Source organism: Mauremys reevesii, linkage group 3, assembly GCF_016161935.1.
Source record: "Mauremys reevesii isolate NIE-2019 linkage group 3, ASM1616193v1, whole genome shotgun sequence".
In the NCBI taxonomy this organism is placed as follows: domain Eukaryota; kingdom Metazoa; phylum Chordata; order Testudines; family Geoemydidae; genus Mauremys; species Mauremys reevesii.
The window spans coordinates 58257261-58281628 of NC_052625.1; the positions used below are offsets into that span (position 1 = coordinate 58257261).

Consider the following 24368-nt stretch of genomic DNA (forward strand, 5'->3'; position numbering starts at 1 on the left):
GTGACCGCCCCCCCATCCTTCCTTCGCTGCTGCTTTCCCTTCCCCCACTGGGCAAAGAGAGCCTCACCCCCATCTCCTGCTGTGTGCGCGTAGGGGTGGGGGTGTCCCCCCCTCCCCGGGTGTGGGGTTGGGAAGGATCCCGCCTTCCACACCCCCACCCCCACCCCCTCCCCCTCCCCGGGAGTGGGGCTGGGAAGGATCCCGCCTTGCACCCCCCTCCCCCTCCCCTGGTGTGGGGTTGGGAAGGATCCCGCCTTGCACCCCCCTCCCCGGGTGTGGGGTTGGGAAGGATCCCGCCTTGCACCCTCCCGCCGCAGTCCCCCGGGTGTGTGTGTGCGTGCGGGAGTACCCCCTTCCTCGCCCCCCCCCCCGTGTGTACGTGCTGGGGGGTGGGGCTCGCTCACCTTCCAGCAGCCGGGTGATGAGGCTATCCACATTCAGCTCCCCGTCCGCCATCTTGTGTGCACCGGACTCAGTAGTCCCGGGCGGGGAGAAGGCGGGGTGGAGAGGGCTTCACAGACGAGGGGAGCCGGCGACTCGCCCCAGGAATCCCGCCAGGCGCTTTGCTTCTCCCGCGCTGGCACCCAAAAGCGCCGGGCTCGGTCCCGCTCCGTTAAATGGGGGAGATCAACCCTCGCGCCTCCTCCCCGCCTCAGAAACCAGACTGCCACCACCGCGCACGCGCCAACTCCCCCTCCCGGCGGCGACTTCGCTTCGGAACTTCAACAACTGCGCAGGCGCAAGGGACTCCTCGCGGGGGGGGGGATGTTACTGCGCAGGCGCAATGGGGGTGTTCTTTCTGTGCTTCAGGCCCTCCCGTAGAGGTGCTCATATGTTTGAGCTGCTCTTCCCTTGCTCCGCGGGGCCCCCGGTCTAGTAACCCGTTGGGCCTAGCGGTGCTGCAAGCGAGGCCGGGCCGCGCTAGAGTCAGGTGGGGGCAGGGAGGGGGTTATCCAGACTGAGTGGCAGGTAGTCAGAGAAGCAGCTACCCGCAGTCACGTTCCGGGCAGGTGGGAATCTGTCAGACATCCCCAAGCTTTCCCAGCTGGGACTCACGCGCTCACAGCTGCCCTTATCAACTCCCCTGATCTGATCTTGTGTCACATTCGCTTGTGCTTTTCTGAAAGGCCCAGCTCCTGGAACCATGTTTGAGAAGCTCAGTTTTCATTAAAAGTACGTTTCAAATAGGCTGACCCAGCCTCCGAGCAGACATCCTCCCGCTGAAACCACATGGGTCATAGGTCACAATTTATTTAAACAAATTGTCCCCACTGAAATGCCAAGTTGTGCTCACTACATCCATGTTATAATGCAGGTGTCAAGAATGATTTTCTAGCTAGCCTGATCTATGCTCTGGTGTGAATGGGATCTTTAATACTATTATTTTTCTCACTCCCAAAATATTTTTCGGCATTACTTCTTGACCATTTCAGTGTATATGGTTTTGCCAACAGGTGCCTTACCTGACTGGACATAAAATACTTTAGAAAGCAACTGTTAAAAATTCTCAAGAATAGGGCCAACATGTTCAATTGTATGTAGGCTGCTAAAATGTAGCTGATTATGCTGTGCAAACTGCAGCTGCTCTAGAAAAAATCAGGCCACTTATATACCTAAATATAGATGCAGATTAAGTTCCTAGCTCTAGGAGCCCAAGTCTGAATTTTTGCCTAGGTCCATACAGCCCATGAAGCCATACAAGATTTTCATGTCACGATCAAGGAAAAACTAGTATGAACAAAGCTTTAAAAGTTCTTGAATGATGTGATGAATATGTGGGAGTCTATGTTAGGGGGCCCAGCAACTAAAGTGAGAAAGAGCTCCTTCAAAATGTGTGGGGTGATAATAAGGTTTCACTGGATGTACTAAAAGAAAAGAAGAGACTATAACAAAGCTCAAAATTTGACTTTATATTTCCAGTTGGAGACAGACACCAAAATGTAATTCCAACCATCTGCTAAAAGTTTATATGCATATACAAACTCTCTTCGTTTTCAGTCTTTTCCATAAACAGTGAAGAGCTAAGTGACACTTGGAAATTTATTTTTTGTCAAGTTAGAAAAAGTAATTATTCAGCTTTTAAAAATAGGACTTTCAGCGCTGCCCAATATAGTAGATATACAATCCATCCTGAATTTTAAAGCATTATCCCAGTTTCAGTGGATCAGTCCCACATTATTGAACTGCCCTGAAAGTCATCACAACATTGTGCTGTGGCGTGATGATGTTGCACAGTGATAGAATGTTGCATGACAACAGGATGGAGTTGTGTAGTGATATTGCATTGTGGCACTGATACAAATCATTTTGCAGCACAAACTCTAAAAGATGGCAAATGATTGCTGCACTGGGCAAAACTGTGGGGTAGTTGTATGTACAAGGTACATTAAAAATCCATACTGTACAAACCATAATCTTGCCAACCACAATTCAAGTTATATCAAACACAGCACAGATCATGGTATACTATATAGTAACATGAAATAATTTGAAGCATTTTGCGATATGGTACTCCATAAAAAAATGCTCGGTCTTAAAAGGGAAATAAATTAAATCTGCTTGTTGAAAGAAAATAATTGTCTGGTGGTATTATGGCTCAGTTAAGGACATTAAATTTACAGGGGAGAAAGTTGGAATTTTATGCATTTATTACACAGTACAATGAAACTGAGATGTTTTTAATTTCAAAGAATAAAGTTATTTGACTAACTTTGTAACGGTGATGAACCATTTAAAATTAAACAGTAATATTCCGAAAGATCTTGTGAATCACAGAATTCACTTTGTATACTATTAAGTTTATTAATTTTGGTTAAAGATGCAGCAATAAAAAAAAAAGCCCATAGGTGCAGTTTATGCAACACTAAATCTCATTGAAAAAGGAGATGTGCTTTGCCACTTCTGCCAAGCAAGGATGCAGAGCAGAGATATCTTGCTGGTGTTTTGGGTGGAAAAAGGGGAAGCTGAGTATGTACTGATGTAAATTCCCATTAATCTTTCTCCCCTTTGTTAATTTCCTATTATTTTGAAATTGCCTTCACTAATCCCACACTTCTCTTTGTTGCTTACTCTCCCCTTCTCAGCTTCATTACCATCGACCTTCAAAAGCCTTTCTCCCCCCCTCCCCCGCTTCTCCATTCCAGTCAGCAAACTCTTCTGTAGTATCATATAGTTTTGCCATGGTGCACTCAGGAATTTATAAGCTTACGAAAGACTCAAATTTTAAAGGAGATGGACAAAAGAGAGTGCAGGGGGAAATGATGCACCTAAGGGTATGTCTACACTGGCAGAGTTACAGCGCCAGCAGTTACAGCGCCGCTCAGAGAGCGCTGAAGGGAAACCGTTGTTGTATGTTCACAGTGTCAGCTGCCTGCACAATAGCATGTTCACACTTGCGGCACTTGCAGCGGTATTTGGAGTGGTGCACTCTGGGTAACTATCCCACAGAGCATCTCTTCCTTTTCTGCCGCTAAGAGTTGTGGGAAGGCAGAGGGGGTCGTGGGGCATCCTGGGTCCTGTCCCAATGCCCTGTGATGCATTGCTTCACATCCCAGCAATCCCTGTGCTTCCGTCCGTATTTGGTGCCATCTTTCAACGGTACTGCGCGCTCTGCCTCTTCGGTCTGCAGAAATGGATCCTGAACTGTTGACCATTATGCTGCTCGCTCTGACTAACACATCACGAGTGGCAGTGGAGTTATTCCTTAAACTACAAAGGCAAGAGGAGTGCGACATTAATCTCACCACATGTAGTAGCTGTGACATGAGATTGCTTGTGGCATTCACGGAGGTGCTGACCACCATGGAATGATGCTTTGGGGCTTAGGAAACAAGCACTGAGTGGTGGAATCACATCATGATACATGTCTGGGATGACAAGCAGTGGCTGCAGAACTTTCAGATGAGGAAAGCCACATTCATGGGACTGTGTGATGAGCTCACCCCAGCCCTGCAGTGCAAGGACATGAAAATGAGAGCTGCCCTGCTGTTGGAGAAGTGCATGGCAATTGCACTGTGGAAGCTGGCTACTCCAGACTACTATCGATCGGTCGCTAACCATTTTGGAGTCGGAAACTCTATCATTGGACTTGTGTTGATGGAAGCATGCAGGGCCATTAATTGCATCCTGCTCCAAAAGATTGTGACTCTGGGCAATGTGCGTGACATTATGGATGGCTTTGCAAAAATGGGCTTCCCTAACTGTAGAGGGGTGATAGATGGCACGCATATTCCAATTCTGGCACCAGACCACCTAGCTACTGAGTACATTAATTGGAAGGGGTATTTCTCTATGGTTCTCCAGGCGCTTGTGGATCACAGTGGGCGTTTCACAGACATTAACGCAGGCTGGTGTGGAAAGGTGTATGACGGAGGCATCTTTCAGAACACTGGCCTGTTCAGGAAGCTGCAAGCAGGCACTTTCTTCCTGGAAGAGAAGATCACCATAGGGGAAGTTGAAATGTCCATTGTGATCTTGGGAGACCCTGCCTGCCCCTTAATGCCATGGCTTATGAAGCCATACATGGGGCACCTTGACAGCAGCAAGGAGCAGTTCAACAATAGGCTGAGCGAGTGCAGAATGACTGTTGAGCGTGCTTTTGGCCAGTTAAAGGCCCGCTGGTGCTGCCTATATGGGAAGCTGGACCTGGCCAATGACAATATTCCTATGCTTTCTGCTTCTCCATGTGGGAACCAATGATACTGCCAAGAATGACCTTGAGTGGATCACTGCAGACTATGTGGCTCTGGGAAGAAGGATAAAGGAGTTTGAGGCGCAAGTGGTGTTCTTGTCCATCCTTCCTGTGCAGGGAAAAGGCTTGGGTAGAGATCGTTGAATTGTGGAAGTCAACGAATGGCTACACAGGTGGTGTCGGTGAGAAGGCTTTGGATTCTTTGACCATGGGATGGTGTTCCAAGAAGGAGGAGTGCTAGGCAGAGACGGGCTCTACCTAACAAAGAGAGGGAACAGCATCTTCACAAGCAGGCTGGCTAACCTAGTGAGGAGGGCTTTAAACTAGGTTCACCGGGGGAAGGAGACCAAAGCCCTGAGGTAAGTGGGGAAATGGGATACCAGGAGGAAGCACGAGCAGGAGAGTGCAAGAGGGGAGGACTCCTGTCTCAGACTGAGAAAGTGGGACAATCAGCGAGTTAGCTTAAGTGCCTATACACAAATGAAAGAAGCCTGGAAAACAAGCAGGGAGAAGTGGAAGTCCTGGCACAGTCAAGGAACTATGATGTGATTGGAATAACAGAGACTTGGTGGGATAATTCACATGACCGGAGTACTGTCATGGATGGATATAAACTGTTCAGGAAGGACAGGCAGGGCAGAAAAGATGGGGGAGTTGCATTGTATGTAAGAGAGCAGTATGACTACTCAGAGCTCCGGTACGAAACTGCAGAAAACCTGAGAGTCTCTGGATTAAGTTTAGAAGTGTGAGCAACAAGGGTGATGTCGTGGTGGGAGTCTGCTATAGACCATCAGATTGGACAAATGACCAGGGAGGAGTATAAAAATATTGCTCAGGCATGCAGGAGTGAAATCAGGAAGGCCAAATTACACTTGGAGTTGCAGCTAGCAAGAGATGTTAAGAGTAACAAGAAGGGTTTCTTCAGCTATGTTAGCAACAAGAAGAAAGTCAAGGAACGTGTGGGACCCTTACTGAATGAGGGTGGCAACCTAGTGACAGAGGATGTGGAAAAAGCTAATGTACTCAATGAATTTGAACAGCCAGAGACCAGGGCTATTAGAGGGGCGCAGCGCGGGGCCATAAGGATCAAGGATGCCTTGAGGCAGCAAATTGAAGCTGAAAGCCACTAATAGTTGCTATGCTTGGGAGTGCAGTGCTTGTAATGCTAGGAAGTGATTGTGATAGGTAGAGACAGTGCAATATGAAGCTTTAAGATAATAGCCTCTTGCTTTACAGGGCTCTGTTTGCTTTCAATTAATAGAATACAGATTGCTTTCAAACCAACACAATTCTTTTATTAAAAAACAACAATCGGAGGAGAGAGACAAACAAAAAATACATCAGCACTGAGGGGGATCCCAGGAGGAGGTGGGGTCCCAGGACGGTTACAAATTTGTGTCCAGGGATCATATCCAACCATCTCCTTTGTAGTACATTGTAGCGGGTACTGTACTTCAACAGGGCTAACCTGCAGAGGGACGGGTGTTGAGTGCAGTGGGTACTGGGAGTCCGCAGTGCTGGACTGTGATGGGGGAGGAGTGGAATGTCGTGGGTACAGACTGGAGCCAGGAGGTTGATAAGAGAGTCTGGGTAGTGTCTGGGGGGTGCATGTGAAAGAGTTTTGGGACAACGGCTGCAGGGGAGGGCAGGTGCTGCTCGGTTTGTAGTGCTAATATCCAGTGATGAGCTGCCAAAATCCCTCCTCATCCCACGAGGGGTCATGGCCCACCCCCCGGGACTCCTGCCCCATCCAACACCCTGCGTTCCTTGACACACACACCCACCCCAGGGACCCCTGCCCCATCCACCCTTCTTCCCTGTACCCTGACTGCCCCCCGCTGCCCCATCCAACCCCTCCTCTCATTCCTGATGGCCCCTGTCATAGGTTTATTCCCCACTTTGAACTTTAGCGTCCACAAGATGGGGACCTGCATGGACTCCTCTAAACTTAAATCCTAGTTTAGATCTGGTAAAGCTGCCACCAGCTAGAAATTTCAGTGTCTAGCACACTCCCTGTTCCCCCAAACTTTCCCTGGGGAACACAGATCCCAACTTCCTTGGATCTTAACACAAAGGGAAATAATCCATTCCCCCCACCTCCCCCTCCCTTAGCCGTCGGGAGAGATCACCTTGATTCAAACTCCTTGAATCAAAACAAAGAGGGATTCCCTTTCCCTCCTCCATCCTCCTCTTCCCCTGAGATTCCAAACAAGGGAAGAAATCAATCAGGTTTTAAAAAGAAAAGATTTTATTAAAAGAAAGGAAAAAAAAAAAAGAAAGTACACTATCTCTGTAACACCAGGATGAAAAATATACAGGGTCTAGCTTATAAACTTGGAGAGACTTCCCCCCCACCTTCTCAGAATAATCAAAGTAACAGCAAATAGAAATAAAGATATTTCTCCAGCAAACACACAATTGCAAATGTAGAAATTAATTATAAGACTAAACCGCCTTTCTAATACTCACTATACTGAATAGAAGAAAATACTTCAGGGAACTTGGAGAGCCTGGAAATACGTCTGGCCCCTCTTAGATCCAAAGAGAGAACAAAAGCCAAACAAAGAACACAGACAAAGACTTCCCTCCACAGAGATTTGAAATTATCTTGTCCCTTGATTGGTCCTCTGGTCAGGTGTCCGTCAAGTTACTGAGCTTGTTAACCCTTTACAGGTAAAAGAGACCTTAACCCTTAACTATCTGTTTATGACAGCCCCCAAGGACCCCTGCCCCATCCAACCACCTGTTCTCTCTGTCCCCTGACTGCTCCTGGAACCCTTGCCCCTGACTGCCTCCCACTGCCCCATCCAACCCCTGATCCTTTCTGACTGCCCCACCGGGACCCTTTGCCCTATTCAGTCCCCCTGTTCCCTGCCCTCTGACCCCCCCAACCCCTATCCACCCCCGCACTCCCCTGCCCTCTCTCCAACACCCCCTCCCTGCCCCCTTACCGCGCTGCCTGGACGTGGCTGGCGGCGCTACAGTCCAGCCGTGGCTGGAGCCGGGAGCCCGGGGACGCGGGGCCGTGGCTGGAGCCAGAGGGCCGCGGCTGGAGCCACGCAGCTGGAGCTGGAGCCGGGCAGCCGGGGCCGCCACCGCGCCCGGACCCGCACTGCCGGAGCCCGGCCACGTGACACCACAGTAGGAGCCGGGCGGCTGGAGCCATGGGGCCAGGCTGGGCCAGAGCCGGGGGGCCATGTCTGGAGCCGGGCATCCGGGTAGGTGGGGTTGCGGCCACCACCGTGCCCAGACCTGCACTACCGGAGCCGGGCTGCGTCGCACCACAGCAAGAGCCGGGCGGCTGGGGGAGGCGGGGACACGGCTGGAGCCGGGCGGCCGGGGACGCGGGGTCAGGCAGGGCCGCGGGCCGGAGACGGGAAGGGACGCGGCTGGAGACTGGCGGCTGGGAAGGGCCGCAGCCGGAGCCGGGCGGTCGGGGACGCGGGGCTGGGCAGGGCCATAGCCAGAGCTGGGCAGCCAGGGCCGTGGCCGGAGACCGGCCGGGGCGCACGGCCCTCCTCGTTCCCTCTACCCCTACCTCAGCTTCGTCTTCCTGGGCCTGAGCGGGAAGCCTGCTTGCTTCTCAGCCCTCCCAGGCTTCCCGCGTGAACAGCTGATTCGCGGGAATCGGTGGGAGGAGAAGCAGGGCGGAGCATTCATGGGAGGAGGTGGAGGCAGAGCAGAGGTGAGCTGGGGCCACAGCAGGGAGCACTTGTTAAATGCCCTTTTAGAACCAGTTGTCCCACGCAGGACAACCGGTTCTAAAAAGGCTTCTAAATTTAACAACCGGTTCCCGTGAACCGGTACGAACCGGCTGCAGCTCACCACTGCTAATATCCCCTGGAGTGTGTCCACTTGACTCTCCATAACATTTAAGAGCCACTCTATGGCTTCATTCTGGTGTGCTGCATTTTCCTTTCGGTCCTTCTTCTCATTATCCTGTTACTCCTTCAATTCCTATTTTTTGGCCGTAGAGTGCACCGTAAGTTCACACAGAAAGTTCTCCTTAGTTCTTCTTGGCCGCTTTCGAATTCTGCGCAGCCGTTCAGCCGGTGATAACAAAGAGGGAGGCTGGGCTCCCAAGGACATCTCTGTGAAGCCAAAATGCAACATTTTACAGAAGCTGTATTGTTTGCAACACAGAGGACACTGATTCAGTGATTTAAAACACAGCCACTATTCACACACCTGTCACTAACTGGCTGACCCCAGGCAAGCACATATGAGCCACAAGACCCCCAAAATGATGAGTAGCTGCAGGGGCAGGGTAAATCACTTTTCCCAGACCCTACTGTACACTGGGCATGTGGCTTTTGGGGAGAGACAGCACTGTAGGGAGGCTCTGATAATCATTCCTGTCCCCACATTTTCCACAGGCTGTGTTCATTATGGAAGGTATCTCGCTGCTGAGGGTGAGCAGGGAATCAAAGGAGGGTCTTCTCCAAGACTGCATTGTTACAAGCGGGGGAATCGTCTGGTGTGTGGAGCAGGCATGGCTACCTGGAAAGATGTGCTGAGACCACTGCATGCATCACCAAACAAACAGGAAGGGGACTTTCAAAATTCCAAAGGAATTTACGGAGTGGGGATGACGGTTGGTCACCTGAGGGCAGGGCAGTAGAGTTCAAACCAATGACCAGAGAGGCAAGAACAGGCACTGTGGGACACCTCCCAGAGCCCAATCGCAGCACTGTAATCGACCAGGATACTGCACCCCCAGCACAGAAAGCTGTACATCTCTCGTCGGAATGTTTTTTTAACAGTTTCTGCGCACTAAGTGGCTTGGCAGTGTATACACCTCAGAAGTTACAACACAGAAAGCTGCTTTACTGCGCAGAAACTTGCCAATGTAGACAAGGCCTTAGTAATAGTGTCCTCAGTACACTCAAGCTTCCATGTTATTGTAAACAGCATTAGACTGACCCCATTCTTACCTTCACAGCATTGTTTCAACCTCTCAAACTACTTTTAGTCATTTAGAACAACACTACACTGGCCCACCCAGTCAGTCACTATCTCATTGACATAGCAGTTATTAATCACCCCAAGATCCAGTTCTCTAAGGGTACTGTATTTACTCAGACTCTTAGTTGCTACTTGACAAGCAGGGCCCCAGCAGCATTGTTCCCCTAACCCTATCTGTTATTGTCTGACTTATAAGGATATACAGCAGCATTCTATAATAGGGTGACCAGATGCTCCGATTTTATAGAGACAGTCCCGATATTTGGGGCTTTTGCTTACATGGGTGCCTATTACCCCCCACCCTCTGTCCCAATTTTTCACCCTTGCTGTCTGGTCACCCTATTCTATAAGCTGGTTCAAAACTCTACAGATTGTCTCTATTGTTTCCCCTTTGCTAAGCAAAAGGAGATTTTGGGGACCTTGTATGTCAGTTTTCTGTTTGGAGCACAAATCAGTGATGCAGAGCTAGTTGCTTTCTTTTTGTAAATAAATAAATTAAACTATGTACACAAGCCCTGTTTCTTTGAACAGAGGTGGTAACAAACTGCAAACAGGCAATGTCTTTTGCAGAAACCTCAGATATGGCACCATTCCCCTGTCCAAGAATGAAACACCTGTTTTGTGCTTCTAGCTCTGTCCACAGTTAACACAAAACTCAAAACAGATCTAACCGCTTACCCAAACAGCCATCCACCCATCCTGCTCCTTTTCCTCCCTCTGCTCCTGTACTTTATATCTGGACTGGGAAATGCCTAGTCCAAGGCTCCTGCTCAGGCCAAATGGTGTGGAAAAGTGCCCTGACCATTAATCTTTTGGATATCTGCTCTGCAACAGAAAGGAAGCTCAGAAGCTAAAGACCGAGGCAGAGAGGATTCCTTTAAACCTATATATTACCCTTAAAGACTCTCTGACTGCAGTTACTACATGACATCTTTAACTCCCTTTATGAGGCATTGCATCCTGGGTGGTGCTCAAATATCAGTGACCATTAGCACCTTTTGCTACTGTAGTATTTTATTTTAAACTAAGCAACACCTGAACCTTGACTTTCTGTTACTTTTCCCCTCTTCCCCCACCAAGCTGTATTCCCACTCCTGTCTCCCTTGTGCCCCCCCCACCCCAGTCTGTTTTTATTAGCAGAGAGCTGTTCTGGAATTGTTCTGATGCACTGCAGAATACATTACATCCCTCCCCCATTCTGAAAGCACACCTTACATGAGATTATAGATGCCCAGCTAAAGTCAGGCTTTTTTCAAGAATTTAGTGGCAGTCTATTAAACTACTATAAGAGAATAAACTGTAAATATTCTGCCTACATTTTACACTTCTGTTATCCTCATCAAAGAGCTAAAGAGGCAGCGTAGTGGTTAGAGCAGATGATTGGGATTGAGACTTTCTGGATTCTGTTCATAGATATCTCCTGCCTAAACCCCAGTGCAATCCATAATTCAAACTGGGTACGTTTATATTGTCCAGCACCACTGCCATGGGGCCCAATCCAGTAGGCAAGTTGGATCAGGTCCTATTCAAAATCAGGCTGGAGGAGGAAGTAGTGGTGCTGTCTCCATTGTAACTTTTATCCTGCTGATTAGAGCTCTTACCTGGGACATCCAGGTTCAATTCCTCCCTTTGTCTGATGGGGATAAAGGATTTGAACAGGGTTCTGCCAATCATCTGCTCAGGAAAGGGCATTAACCACTGAACTATGGGATATCCCTCTGTCTCTCCTGTTAAATCTGTTCCACTTTGGATAAACACTTAGCCCTGGTCTACACTATGAGTTTAGGTTGAATTTAGCAGCATTAGATCGATTTAACCCTGCACCCATCCACACGACAAAGCCATTTTTGTCGACTTAAAGGGCTTTTATAATCAATTTCTGTACTCCTCCCTGACGAGCGGATTAGCGCTGAAATCAACATCGCCGGGTCGAATTTGGGGTAGTGTGAATGCAATTCAATGGTATTGGCCTCCAGGAGCTATCCCAGAGTGCTCCATTGTGACTGCTCTGGACAGCACTTTGAACTCAGATTCACTAGCCAGGTACACAGGAAAAGCCCTGGGAACTTTTGAATTTCATGTCCTGTTTGGCCAGCGTGGCGAACTCAGCAGCACAGGTGACCATGCAGTCCCCCCAGAATGTTTCTACGCTCACCCTATCATCTCCGTCCCTGAGGTTATCGCAGATTAGAAGGTGAAAAAAATGCACTCGCGATGACGTTTTCCGAGATCATGCAGTCCTCCTGCACTGATACGGCACAGCGTAATGCATGGAGACATTCAGTGGCAGAGGCCAGGAAAGAATTGCTGTGTTTGCTTAACATCAAAAGTATCATGCCTCGCTAGTGAGCCTGCCCAAGCCAGGTCGCTGTGTCACATGCACTCCGCGCTGCGTCAGCCTTGGGCGGGGGCATGGCCGCTTTGTGAGCAGGAAGGCGATCGATATAGACATTGCGTTAGGTAGCTTCTGTAGCTAGAGGAAAACATTCCTGTGCATTCGGCAAAGTCTGTGGGGAAAAAAGAGAAGCCCTGTAGTGTAATTGGTTATCACATTTACCTAACACACGAAAACCCCATAGTTTAGTGATTATCACATTCTCCTAACATGCAAAACATCCCTGGTTCAAAACCTGGTGGAAACAGGTCATTGTTCCTTTTTCTGACTCCCTTCCTGCATTTTTAGTCTTAGAACAGACCACGCTGTGAAATTTTACTTTGAATTATATCAATTATGAGTTAAATAATATGGAAGCTCTCTCTAAGTTATAGTACCGGGTTCCTTACCCTTTCAGCTGCTCTGATAAGTTAACATCTTTGTTAGGGGCGGGGGAAAATTTTCATGAAGCCTTTTATAGGGACTAAATGCTATCTAGGACTCTGAAATAATCTTAACGTGGCCCATAGAGTGCAATTCTTTGTTCTGGATTTGTCATTCCACAAGTTGAACTGCTCCTTACTACTGTCCAGGCTTCATGAGCCATGGGAGCAAGGGGCAGGCTGGGGTAGGTGCGACCGCACGGTGCTGCCGGCTGGGAGAGCAGCCTGAGGCAGAAGCCTCCAGCTCGCATGATATTCCAGGCAGGACTGAATCTCCATGAGACGAAACTTAAAGAAGAGAATGACCTGGAGTCACTCCCATTCGGTGCTCTAAGAGGAGGATAGCCATATCTGTCAAGGCACACCAATCGACTTCACAGAGGTCTGCCAGCTAAGTGGGGCTGAGTGGGACCCAGGCTGGCAGGAGCCGGCAGACGGACCCCCAGACCACTGGGGTTCTGATCATCCAGGCAGGCAGAGGGCTGAGCGGGTCCAGTGGACGGGACCCCGGAAAAAAGGTGTGAAACGATTCTCTGCCATTGCTTTCACAGAAGGAGGGGGGGCTGATGACTTGTACTCAAAACCACCCGCAACAAAGTTTTTGCCACACCAGGCATTGGAAGCTTAACCCAGAATTCCAATGGGCAGCAGAGACTGCGGGGACTGTGGGATAGCTTCCCCCAGTGCACCACTCTGTAAGTCAATGCTAGCTGCTGTAGTGAGGACGCACTCCACTGACGTAATGCGCTTAGTGTGGACATACACAATAGACTGTATAAAATCGAATTCTAAAAAATCGACTGTTATAAAATCGACCTAATTTCGTAGTGTAGACATACCCTTAGAGTGAATGGGCCCGAGAAAGAGAATGACTCTGTAGCCATGGCCCTCCCATGTTTCGAAAGTGGACAGGCCTGGCCCATCCACTTTTTGTCATGGACTCCGCCTCAGCCCCTCTTCTTCCCCCCAAGGCCTGTGCCTGCTCGCTGGGCCTCCCACCCGAGGCAGGTGGTCCTTGGCTCCCCACAGCTGCCCACGCAGCTCTTACCATGGTCCCGCCTCCCCGGCTGGAACCCGGTTGAGATAAGAGTCATGCAGGCTCCTGTGGGGAGTCGTGGACCCTTGTGCCCTGGGTGGGGGAGCTTGGGTGCAGGAATAGGGGCGACTCTTTGGACCCACCCACCCCAGGCAGGTGGAGGGGCCAGACTCCCCAGCCCCGCTCCGGCTCCAGCTTCTGTCTTGGCCGGGGCGGGGCCTTGGGGGGGGGGAAGAGGCAGGGCAGGGATGGGGCCACAGAGGGGGTGGGGGCCCCCACACCCACTTTTGGGAAGGCTCCGCCATCCCTGGCTCATGCGCCAGGGCTAATGATAGCAGTGTAGCCTGTCAGGCTCAAGCTCGGGCCTGAGACCCTCCCTGTGTTTCAGAGTCTGGCTCCCAGCCTGAGCCTGAACATCTGCACTGCTACTTTAAGCCCTCTGGTGCAAGCCTAGGACAACTGACTCAGCTCTGAGACTTGCTGCTGCAGGTATTTTTTTGCTGTATAGACATACCCCACCCCCAGAGTACAGAGCCCCTGCTCCAAAGAATGTTTAAGTATTCAGTGGACCAGCTTCAACAGGTGAGACTGAGCAAGCCCCATACCTGACTATCCCATCATTCATCATTCTCCTGAGAGGTAGGAGACCCCTGCTCCCTATCAGACAAAGGGAGAAATGGAACCTGGGTTTCCTATATCCCTCATTCATACTCTAATCACTATGATAAAAGTTATAAGCATGGTAGAGCAGCACCACCACCACCTCCTCCTCCTCCAGCTATTTTGAGTGGAGTGAAACAGGTGTCTGACTCAGGCCATGTCTACACTACCACTGATGTCGGCAAAACTTATGTCACTCAGTGAAAAATACACTCCCCTAAGTGAGATAAGTTTTACCAGCACAAGCACTCATGTGCACAGTGCTATGATGGGCGATGCTCTCCTTCTGACATAGCTACCGCCGCTCATTGGAGGTGGTTTAATTATGTCGATGGGGGATATCTCTCCCATCAACACCGAGTGGCTATACAGGATCTTACAGCAGTGCAGCTGCATCAGGACAGCTGTGCTGCTGCAAGCTCTCTAGTGTAGACATGGCTTTAGGTACCTAAGCCTCCTGACTGGACTTCAGGAGAGGATTCCCAGTTGTGGATTGCTAGCAGAGAGAGGTGCCTCCCTGCAGTTCAGACTTAGGCATTTAACTCCAGATACACCTCTATCGTTGGCATCTCCTGTTGTGTTTAAAACAGACATCCTCAAACAAAAGGCAAGTATTTATTATCCCCACAACGTGAGTCATGACATTATCTGTCGTAGCGGAGTGTATCGTCACCCCTTTATTCCTACTGCACGTGCCACGTATTTTGCTTTCGATCATACCCAGGTATGTCTAGACATTCCATTAATTGCTATGGAACATTCGCAGAATGACAGTAGCCACCAAGGACCAGCGATGAGAGAGTAAAAAAGGTAGAAGGGGAGTTTCACTCTCCTAAACAACACATCAGTAAGTCTCACTTTGAAAAGGCCTGTGACTGAATCATGCATCTACTGCAGCCTTATATCCCAGTATTTCCAATATACCCATACAGATTGGGCAGGGCCCTCGCAACCCTGACGAGATCATAAAGCCTCACAGGAGTCCCCTACAAAAATGGTGAAAAGCTCACATGTAAGGCATACACACCCGCACGTGCGTCAGACTACTTCAGCTGTTAGTGTCAGAACTATTTAAAAGTGCGATGAGGGTTTTTATTAGATTATGATACAATCTCAGTTCCTCTGCCAACTTGTCCTACTGCCCACCGGTTGTCATAAATAAAGGACACCTGCTGCTGCATTATTTCCCAACCCAGGCTGGGGGATGGGCTCTTGAAGCAAAACATGACAGGTGATTCTGGCCTCAGACCAAGTCTCTGGCATGACATGACACTCAAATTTACCACTCCTTTGCATCAGAGAAAATGTTCTTGCTGTATCTCCCAGGAAGGAACAGCTGTGGGAATCGAAAAAGTGTCTGCATTCATTTTCCTATGTAAATGTAAGAATAGTCAATTTCAGGGAAAACAGATGGTTTATGCCCTGCAAATTTGCTGGCATTTGACACTAGCAGCTATAGTTTCACAAAAATAAAATGCACAGTGAGCTTCAGAAAGAAATCCTTTAAATTTGGGGACTAAGTTCCAGCGATGTGAGCAACTTTTATCCTTTGATCTCACAGTGCTTTATATACATTATTAATCAAACTTTCCAATGGCTCAGTAGTTAAGTATTAGTTAACAGTAGTTAAGAATTAGTTTATCCAGCTGTAAGAAAGATATAAGGTGGCACAGATAGGTTAAGGGAGTTGCCTATGATTATATAGTGGGTCACGATTCTGAGTCCTCAGCACGAATCCCTGGGCAATTTTCTTTAGTATTGTTTTAAACCATTCTTTGCTACTTAATCCCTTGTGTGCCCTGTCCTCATCTGTGTGCCCAGGCCATGACTTCGGAAAGTGAAGCCATTATTTTTAATAGCATGGCAACACAGCTGGGCAATTGGAATTCCCTTTCAGAGGTTTTATACTGCACTAAAGTGATTTGCAAACAATCCTCAAACCCAGTCACCAGTGGCAGTTGTGAAAGGTGCTAGGTGCATGAAGGAGTCTATATACCTAGTGACTTGTGTTTTCAGGCTTTACAAAAAACTTACTCTTTACCAATATAGCAATTCTCACACGGCTTCACAAATAGTAGATAATTAAACTTTACAACCCTCAGAGGTACATAAATTATATGTATATTTTACTGAAAAAATATCAGAGTAATGTGACTTGGCAGGGTCATCCAGTGCAAATCATCAGAATTGGGTATCAAATCTAAGAATACTGAATCACAGTCCTCTTTGCTGGATACAAATGGGGTTTGAGGGAGGAATTTCTATTTCCTCGCTTTTCTGTGAAAGTCTCTATTCAAAAGTCTGCCCAGCATACTTTTAGGTGCTGTAATGAACAATAATAATCCAGAAGCAAACCAGGCCAGCAACCATTAGAAATACATTTTCCGTTTGTAGAGAAAAGTTATGTATACTGTAAAGAATACAAGATTTATATAAAAGTTTGGAAGACAGGGATATTTGAACTATTATGAATCATGCAAAACTTTAAGGCACTTTTACTGAAATGGTCTAGCTTCTTCATGATCTACATTTTATAAATCTGAATTATGTCTTTCTATTGTATACAGTTATATAATAATAATCTGGGGGAACATATACAATGTTTGCAAGGAGTATTGCTACTGGTTCTTACATTAACCAGCAGATATTTATTTACAAGATTGACATATTTCAGTGTCAAGTATAATATGTTATTTCACATAAAAAGGAAGTGGGGAGAAAGCACAGACATTTATATAATGTTTAGAAAAAAAAATTTTTAAAAAGAAATGTTTACCCATACCTCTTGATCCTGCTTTGGTTTATTAATATGCAGGCTGCAATGCTTTTAGCTATTGAAATCAAGAGATCACAGTATTTTTAGTCTGTTTAGATAAAAATCCACTTTAGATTAAAAAGTTGAAATGATATGAGGAGTAAAATTAATCACTGGAGCAGAAAAGATTACCTGTTTTTTTAAAATGAAAGAACATTTTAGTCTTTAAACCTGCTCATGGGAAGCGATGTTTCCATGTATATTCTAGGCACACTAGAAGAATCACAAGAAATTAACATCCAAATTTAAAAGTCATAATGTATCACATAACTTGATATCTGTAGAGATGTAACAGATCATTAACATATGAAGGTCATTCCTATGTATTTAGCCACTGATTTCATTATCAGTTAATCAAATTTATGCTAGATGCATCTAAAACGGGGCACTTTTCTATACTATAAAGCTGCAAAGGATAAAAGAGCAGCAGTTGGGATATACCATATTCCTTTGACTGTTAAAGATTTATTCCTCTCATACTGAAACAAGCCCCACATCAACAAAGCACCTAAGCATGTACTCAACTTCAAGCATGTGAGTAGATCCTCTGACTCATCAGGACTACTCACATGCTTAAAACTGAGCATGAGCTTAAGTGCTTTGCTACAGTTAGGCCTGTCTGCAGTAACTGAGATGTAGATCCTCAAAGTTATTTAGGTGCCTAACTCCCCTAAAGGGTGTGGATGAGTGTGGTCTAGTGGCTAGAGCAGGACTCCTGAGTTTCACTGACTCAGGGCATGTCTACACCTACCTCTGGAGTGATCGATCCAGTGGGGATCGATTTATCGCATCTAGTGAAGACACAATAAATCGACCACCGAAGGCTCTCCTGTTGACTCTGGTATTCCACTGGAGTGAGAAGCATAAGCGGAATCCATGGGGAAGTGTCAGCAGTCGACCTATTGCAGTGAAGGCACTGTGGTAAGTAGATCTAAGTACATTGACTTCAGCTATGTTATTCACATAGCTGAAGTTGCGTAACCTAGATCACCCCGCTACCACCACCAGTGTAGACCAGGCCTTAGTGTATGACCTCAAGGAAGCCACTTACCATATCTGTGCCTCAGTCCCCCACCTAGAAATTGGAGATAATAGTTAGAAACCTCAGAGGAATGTTGGGAGCCTTAAATAGTGTTTGTAAAGTATTCTGAACTCATCATATGCAGGGGCGGCTCTAGCGATTTCGCCGCCCCAAGCACAGCGGCATGCCGCGGGGGGCGCTCTGCCAGTCCCGCAGCTCCGGTGGACCTCCCACAGACATGCCTGCGGATGGTCTGCTGGTCCCGCAGCTCCGGTGGACCTCCCACAGGCGACCCTGCAGATGCTCCACCGAAGCCGCGGGACCAGCGGACCCTCCGCAGGCACGCCTGTGGGAGGTCCACCGGAGCCACCTGCTGCCCTCCCGGGGACTGGCAGAGCGCCCCCAAGCACGCGCTTGGTGTGCTGGGGTCTGGAGCCGCCCCTGATCGTATGATAGGATCTGTGTAGTATTTGAGAGACACAAATATCAGTGTTCAGTTAGCTCTGGTATCCCTGTGTTGGATACTTTCTAATTTAAATTTTATATTTTGAAACCCGGTTGACAACTTCAAAACGCTAGTTTTCTGCTGCTACATTATACAGCTGGTTTCTTGACTAAACCTAGCAACAAGAATATAAATTGGAAATAACTACAGCCCCTTAGACTACTGAAATCTCTTAAAACTTGAATTACTCACTATTAGTAGAATTTGAGTAATTATAGGTTATGCTGTCACTTAGGGCTCAGTATTCATCTTCTCCACTGCTAATTTTTATCTCTCCATCTGTATTAGTAACTTCAATTTCCTAAATTAAAGGAGAGTGCCTCCAGTTAGCCTAAATTTAACATTTAGGAACACATCTCTAGTGGGATAGAGCTTGTGAATCTAGAACATACAGCTAATTAGCAGAGACTGAAATTTGATTGTAACACATTTTCAGGATTTCCATAAGGGTTGAAATAGAGGGGGAAGTTGTTTTTGGTGTAGTAGCTATGAATCTCAAAAATTAACTGCTTTATTAAGTAACTTAATTCAAACTATATAAACAGGAGAGACTGCTAGTGACAGTTTTGTCCAGTTAGACATATCCACCAAAGCTCTGCCTACCGTTCCCTCCCCACACACACACACACACTCACACACACTCATCCACTGAAAGGCAAAATACAAGCATTACATCATCAGAAAAAAACTACCATTGGCTGACAGTGATCCCGAGGGCAGGACACTGTTAGGTTAGGGTGACCAGACATTCCGATTTTATCGGGACTGTCCCGATATTTGCTTGTTTGTCCCGTGTCCCAACCAATGTTTGGTCGGGACACGGGACAAACAAACAATTTTGCCCTCCACTCCTGTGCACAGGCAGAGCCCGGAGGGGCTCTCACCCTCCCGCCCGACTCCGCCCCCTCCATCCCCCATTGGATCCCTCACCAAATCTCTGCCTCCAGCCCCGCCTCCTCACTGCCCCATTGGATCCCAAGCCGAACCTGGGGAGGAGATGCCCCTGTGCAGCAGCCTGGATACACAGGCCATGGCCGGCTGGGGCCGGGAGTGCTGCAGTGCAGCGCGGAGGCTGCTTCAGCCCTGCAGCCCACGGGGCAGCGCGGTGGGTCCAGGGGCAGCGTGGAGCGGGCAGGGCCCAGGTGGGCGGCGCGGCCCGGGGGTGTGGGCTGCCCGCTGGAGACACGCGGCGGAGAGGGGCTGCGGGGGCAAGATTTGGCCCAGGTGGGGTGGCTGGCGCGAGGAGCTGGCCGGAGTCCCCCGAACCGATAAACTTCCCCGCCGCTGCCGGGGAACCCCGCGCCTCTCCCGCTCAGCTGCGCTTCAGCGGCTCGCCCTGCCGGGAAGGAGCTGCTGGAACGCAGCTGAGCGGGAGAGGCGCGGGGCTCCCCGCCGGCGGCGGGACAACTCTCATGTGCCCGGGGCAGGCCACAGGGTGGGAGGCTCCGCGGGGAATGCAGCGCGCGCGGCCGGGGCGCTGTGTGCGATCCAGTGGTGCGGCTGGGGCCTGCTAATGCCCCCGTCCCCTGCGAAACTGCTTTTTTTTTTTTTTTTGCTCTGCCACCATTTTTTTTTGCTCTGCCCCTCCCCCCCATGTCCCAATATTTCATCCCTGTGATCTGGTCACCCTATGTTAGGTTGCAATTAGTGATCTGATTAATTCTTTCATGAGTTCCATATACACCACTGCAGCATCAGTGGCAAGGCCTAGCATTGGCTTTTGCCACTGGGAGGCAGAGAGATCAGTTGACTTTCTATATGCCAGAGTGGGAGGGACAATCTCTTCTCTCTCCCAGAGAGATGTTCCCAGAGGCTCTTTCATGGCAGACCTCTATACATTTGCAGGGGCACTGGAACAATATGTATAATGGGGGTGCTGAGAGCCATTGAACCAGACTGTAAACCCCATATATGATGGAAACCACTTCAAGCCAGAGGGTGCTGCAGCACTCCCTGCTCCCCTAGTTCCAGCACCTATGTACATTTGCTCAGCTGTTCTGACTTCTGTGATAGGCACTCATCTCACTCTGCCTAAGGTCACCATCACACTGTCACACAAGGGCTACCAGCTGGAGCAAACACCTTTCAAAACACAACTAAGGAGATGGTGCTTTAAAACTTAGTACCAGTGATTATAAGTCTCCATTCCCACATGCTGATCAGCAGTGTGGCTGTGAGAAATTTCTTGGTTTCAGCTTGCCCTGAGAAGAGGTGTAATTTGAGAAAATATCCCTTGGGATATACAAAAATCCAATAAGAGGCATTTAAATAAACATCACTGAGCTTGTTAAAGAAATGCCCTGTATTTGGTGTTTGTATATTAGCATCATATATGCAATTAAAAAAACAATTGCTAATATTGCTGGGTGGTTCTATAGGAAAGCCTTGGGCAGTGAGCAGTCTCCTTGCCAGCAGATTTTATTGTCTGATTCAGACTGGCAACAGGTAAGGCAGAAGGAGGGGGTCAATTAGAATATGCTATTAAAAATAAAGAAATGCAAAATTGTTTCAAGCTTAGTCACACCTTTCACAGAGAAAAGCTTGTTGTAAAGCCCGGATTTTACTGAAGACAAATAGAAGACGTAAAAGCAGCAAAGAGTCTTGTGGCACCTTATAGACTAACAGACGTTTTGGAGCATGAGCTTTCATGGGTGAATACCCACTTCGTTGGATGCATGTCAGAAGACGATTAAGCCAGTAATGCCGTGTTTTTTGCTGAACACAGATTTAAAGAACAAAATACAAGTGGGGGCGGGGGAGATCACAATCAGTGCTCTCTCTCACCTGGGAGATTAAACTTTGCTGTGGAAAGCTTTCATCAGTCACAGCAGGCAAACAGTGGACATACCAGAGGTGCTAGTGTGTGGGGCCGCCCCATGGTCCCATGTTCTTCTTTCCCCTCTGCTGTACAGCTGGAGGAGACCCTGCATGGAAGCATTGGGGGCAGTACAGCTGCACCGGAGGAACTGCCGGAATGGAGCTGCCTAACAGCCCCACGTTCTGCTCCTCCTGTGTCTTTCCAGTACACCGTACCAGCTATAAATATCTTGCTGGTATGGTGTACCAGACTGCCCTACTTGCACTGCTGGCCTTACCCCTTAATAAAAAATGTGCACACTTTCTCTCCTTGTGCGGGCCCATCACTGCACCATTACCCATCTCTTTCCAAAGCAGTCCCATATTTAAGAAATTTAGAATTCCCTTGCCCACTCTGAAAGCAATTGGTTATGTATGATTTGTGTTAGACAGAAGAACAGAGACTTATTTATCCCTTGTTAATTTTCTGCCTCAGATTTTGTTTATTGTTTATCTTTACTTGAGACTTTATAAAGGACTTTCCTTTCACATTCTTCACAGGCTACTACTACTGATCAAAACAATCTTCTCTCTCATTTAATCTCATTTTTAATACAATGAATTCCAAAAATACTTAATTGAATGAGGTTCGTTGAGGATATTACCATAATTGTCACAGTGAGGACATGGATTCAGATTTATTCAGGGGGAAGAGTGCCATTTCCTGAATCATCAGTCCCATTTCTTGCACCAACTTTTTGACAATCATCCTGCAATTCAAGTAGGATGCAATTCAATTACATATGTTAGTATTGTTCCTGTGACATTCTATACTTTGGGGGAGCATTCTGGAACCCCCATATTCCTCATTTTTATATAATCATGATCTTACATATAAAGCATGCCTTGTAAGGTATCCAGGAAAGGTTATGATCTGCTGAAAGTCATTTATCCATATATGTATATCATTAATGCATATGAAGTTATGAGAATTGTGTTGTATGGTGGTCACTAAAACATGCTGTAAGTTGAGGAATCAGCCAGATATTAGGTCCCCAGAGGCAACAGCAAGGAAAGTAACCAACACCCAGGTGGGGTATCAATCAACCCATCAACAACCATTGTTCAGCAATGGAGCTACAATGCAATGACTCACCTGCATCAGGCCACACCTGGGGAATCGCTCAACTTTGCCTGGAGACTCAGCAATGCCCCCCAGACATTCCTGGACTTATGCTTCCCAAGCACATGGGACTGAGGTTATAAAACAGACACAGTGGCCACATGCGGGGCCTTTCTCCTGCCCCCACCTATGCTGCAAGCAATAACCACACTGAGAAGAAGACTAAAGATTCCAACAGAGGAAACTGGTGCAGATTTAAGGGACAAATCTGTATATTAAGGACTGCAATATCCAGTGGGGTGAGAAAAACTGCTTAAACTAGGTGTTGTCCAGTCTAATAGGGTTGAGAGTTTAGACTGCGTGCTTATATTTTATTTCTTTTGGTAACTAACTCTGACTATTTGCTTATCACTTAAAATCTATCTTTTGTAGTCAATAAACTTATTTTACTGTTTATCTTTACCAATGAGTTTGCCTGAAGTGTGTGGCAAATGTGCTCAGGTTTGCAAAGGCTGGTTTTATCCACATTGTGGCTTTCCATTGATGAAGTGGAGAACCAATTAATAAATCTGCATTGCTCGTGTTGAGCAATGCAAGATGGTATATTCCTGAGGTGCGGTGCTGGGAGCTGGGGGGATTTGGCTCTGGTGCCTTTCTCTGTGTGATTCATGAGTGGCTCTGGGAGCATTCATGCAATGTAGCTGGGGGTGGGGCTCCACATGTGGCTGTGCTGAGTGATCAGAGAGCCTGGAGGGCTTTGCTGCTGGTCACTAGCAAGGCATTGTGAGAGACAGCCCAGGCTGTAGAGAGTTCAGGGGGGCACAGCGGTCCCACAGTCCCAGGCTGCACCCTGGGGATCCCACCACAATTCCTTTCTGCCATAGGGAACAGTACAGGAATTACTGGTATTAGAATCTTCCTTCAATCCAAGGGGCTTGCACTAAATAATGAAATTCTTACCTCGCTACTTGAGCAAGCAGACCCGAGAGTGTTTTTATGAAAACAAACAGAAGTGGTGTTAATGCATCTAACTCCAGCAAACCCCCTACACAGCTACTGCACCCAGCTGCTTATGTTTTGGTGGCAGACTGAAGTGAAAATAATATAAAGAGCTGCACTTACTTGCTTTCTTACTGTCAGTCCTGCAAGGCTAACTGTGGGGATGTCTCTGACCATGTACTTACCACTTATCAGTGCCAGTCAATATCACCATAGGACAAGAACCTTCTCTTTTGCTGGAAGTTTTCAGGGGAGCATCTTCAACTGCAGCATAAATTGATTTCCCAGTAGAGATAATAAATAATAATCATTGTAATGATAGAATGCATGTTTTCTAAAAGGGGACATAATAAGAATGAAGAATGTGAACAGGCAGAAACCTTATGTTAAAAGAACACTGTAATTTGGTGAATATTTTTAAGCAATATATTTTCAGGGGGATTGGGTAACTCATGTTGCTAAGTCATGAGATTCCAAACTTCTCCTCTCCAGGTCAGGTCAGTAATGGCTGAAGGTTTTCTGATGACTGATAGATGACCTAGGTAGAGAATTGGTGATTCTCAGTCCAGTTTCTAGTGGACAGGTGACAACATGAGAAAATTGTCACTGTAGCCAGCATTAAGGGACCCCTTGTCAGTCTTAGCAGAGGCACCAAGCAAGGACTGAATGAGCCATGGAGAGCAAACATCTCTTGCAACCCTGTCCTAGAGGTAATCACTTTCGATAAGGGTTGAGATGTAATGGCAATGCGGGGCAAGCTTGCTCTGCCACTGCTTGTTTTATGGATAAAAAGACAGGGACCGATCTTCAGCAGGCGTAAGTTGTCATAACTTCACTGACTTCAGTGGAGCAACGACAATTTGCATTAGCTAGGGAGTCTGCCACACAGTGCTGATGTGTGGAGCTGTCAATTTGAGGATTTTTATGAGTGCTACATATAT

General features: G+C 47.6%; 1 protein-coding gene across 1 annotated transcript in view; it reads right to left on the reverse strand.

The window, feature by feature from the left end:
• PPP1CB (protein phosphatase 1 catalytic subunit beta) overlaps window positions 1-708 on the reverse strand; it is a 47456-nt gene extending 46748 nt beyond the window's left edge. Inside the window, exon 1 of the mRNA XM_039530485.1 lies at window positions 405-708. Within this exon, the coding sequence (XP_039386419.1) occupies window positions 405-456 (52 nt within the window). The 5' untranslated portion in view covers window positions 457-708. The remainder of the gene's footprint in view (window positions 1-404) is intronic.
• Window positions 709-24368: the final 23660 nt, after the last annotated feature.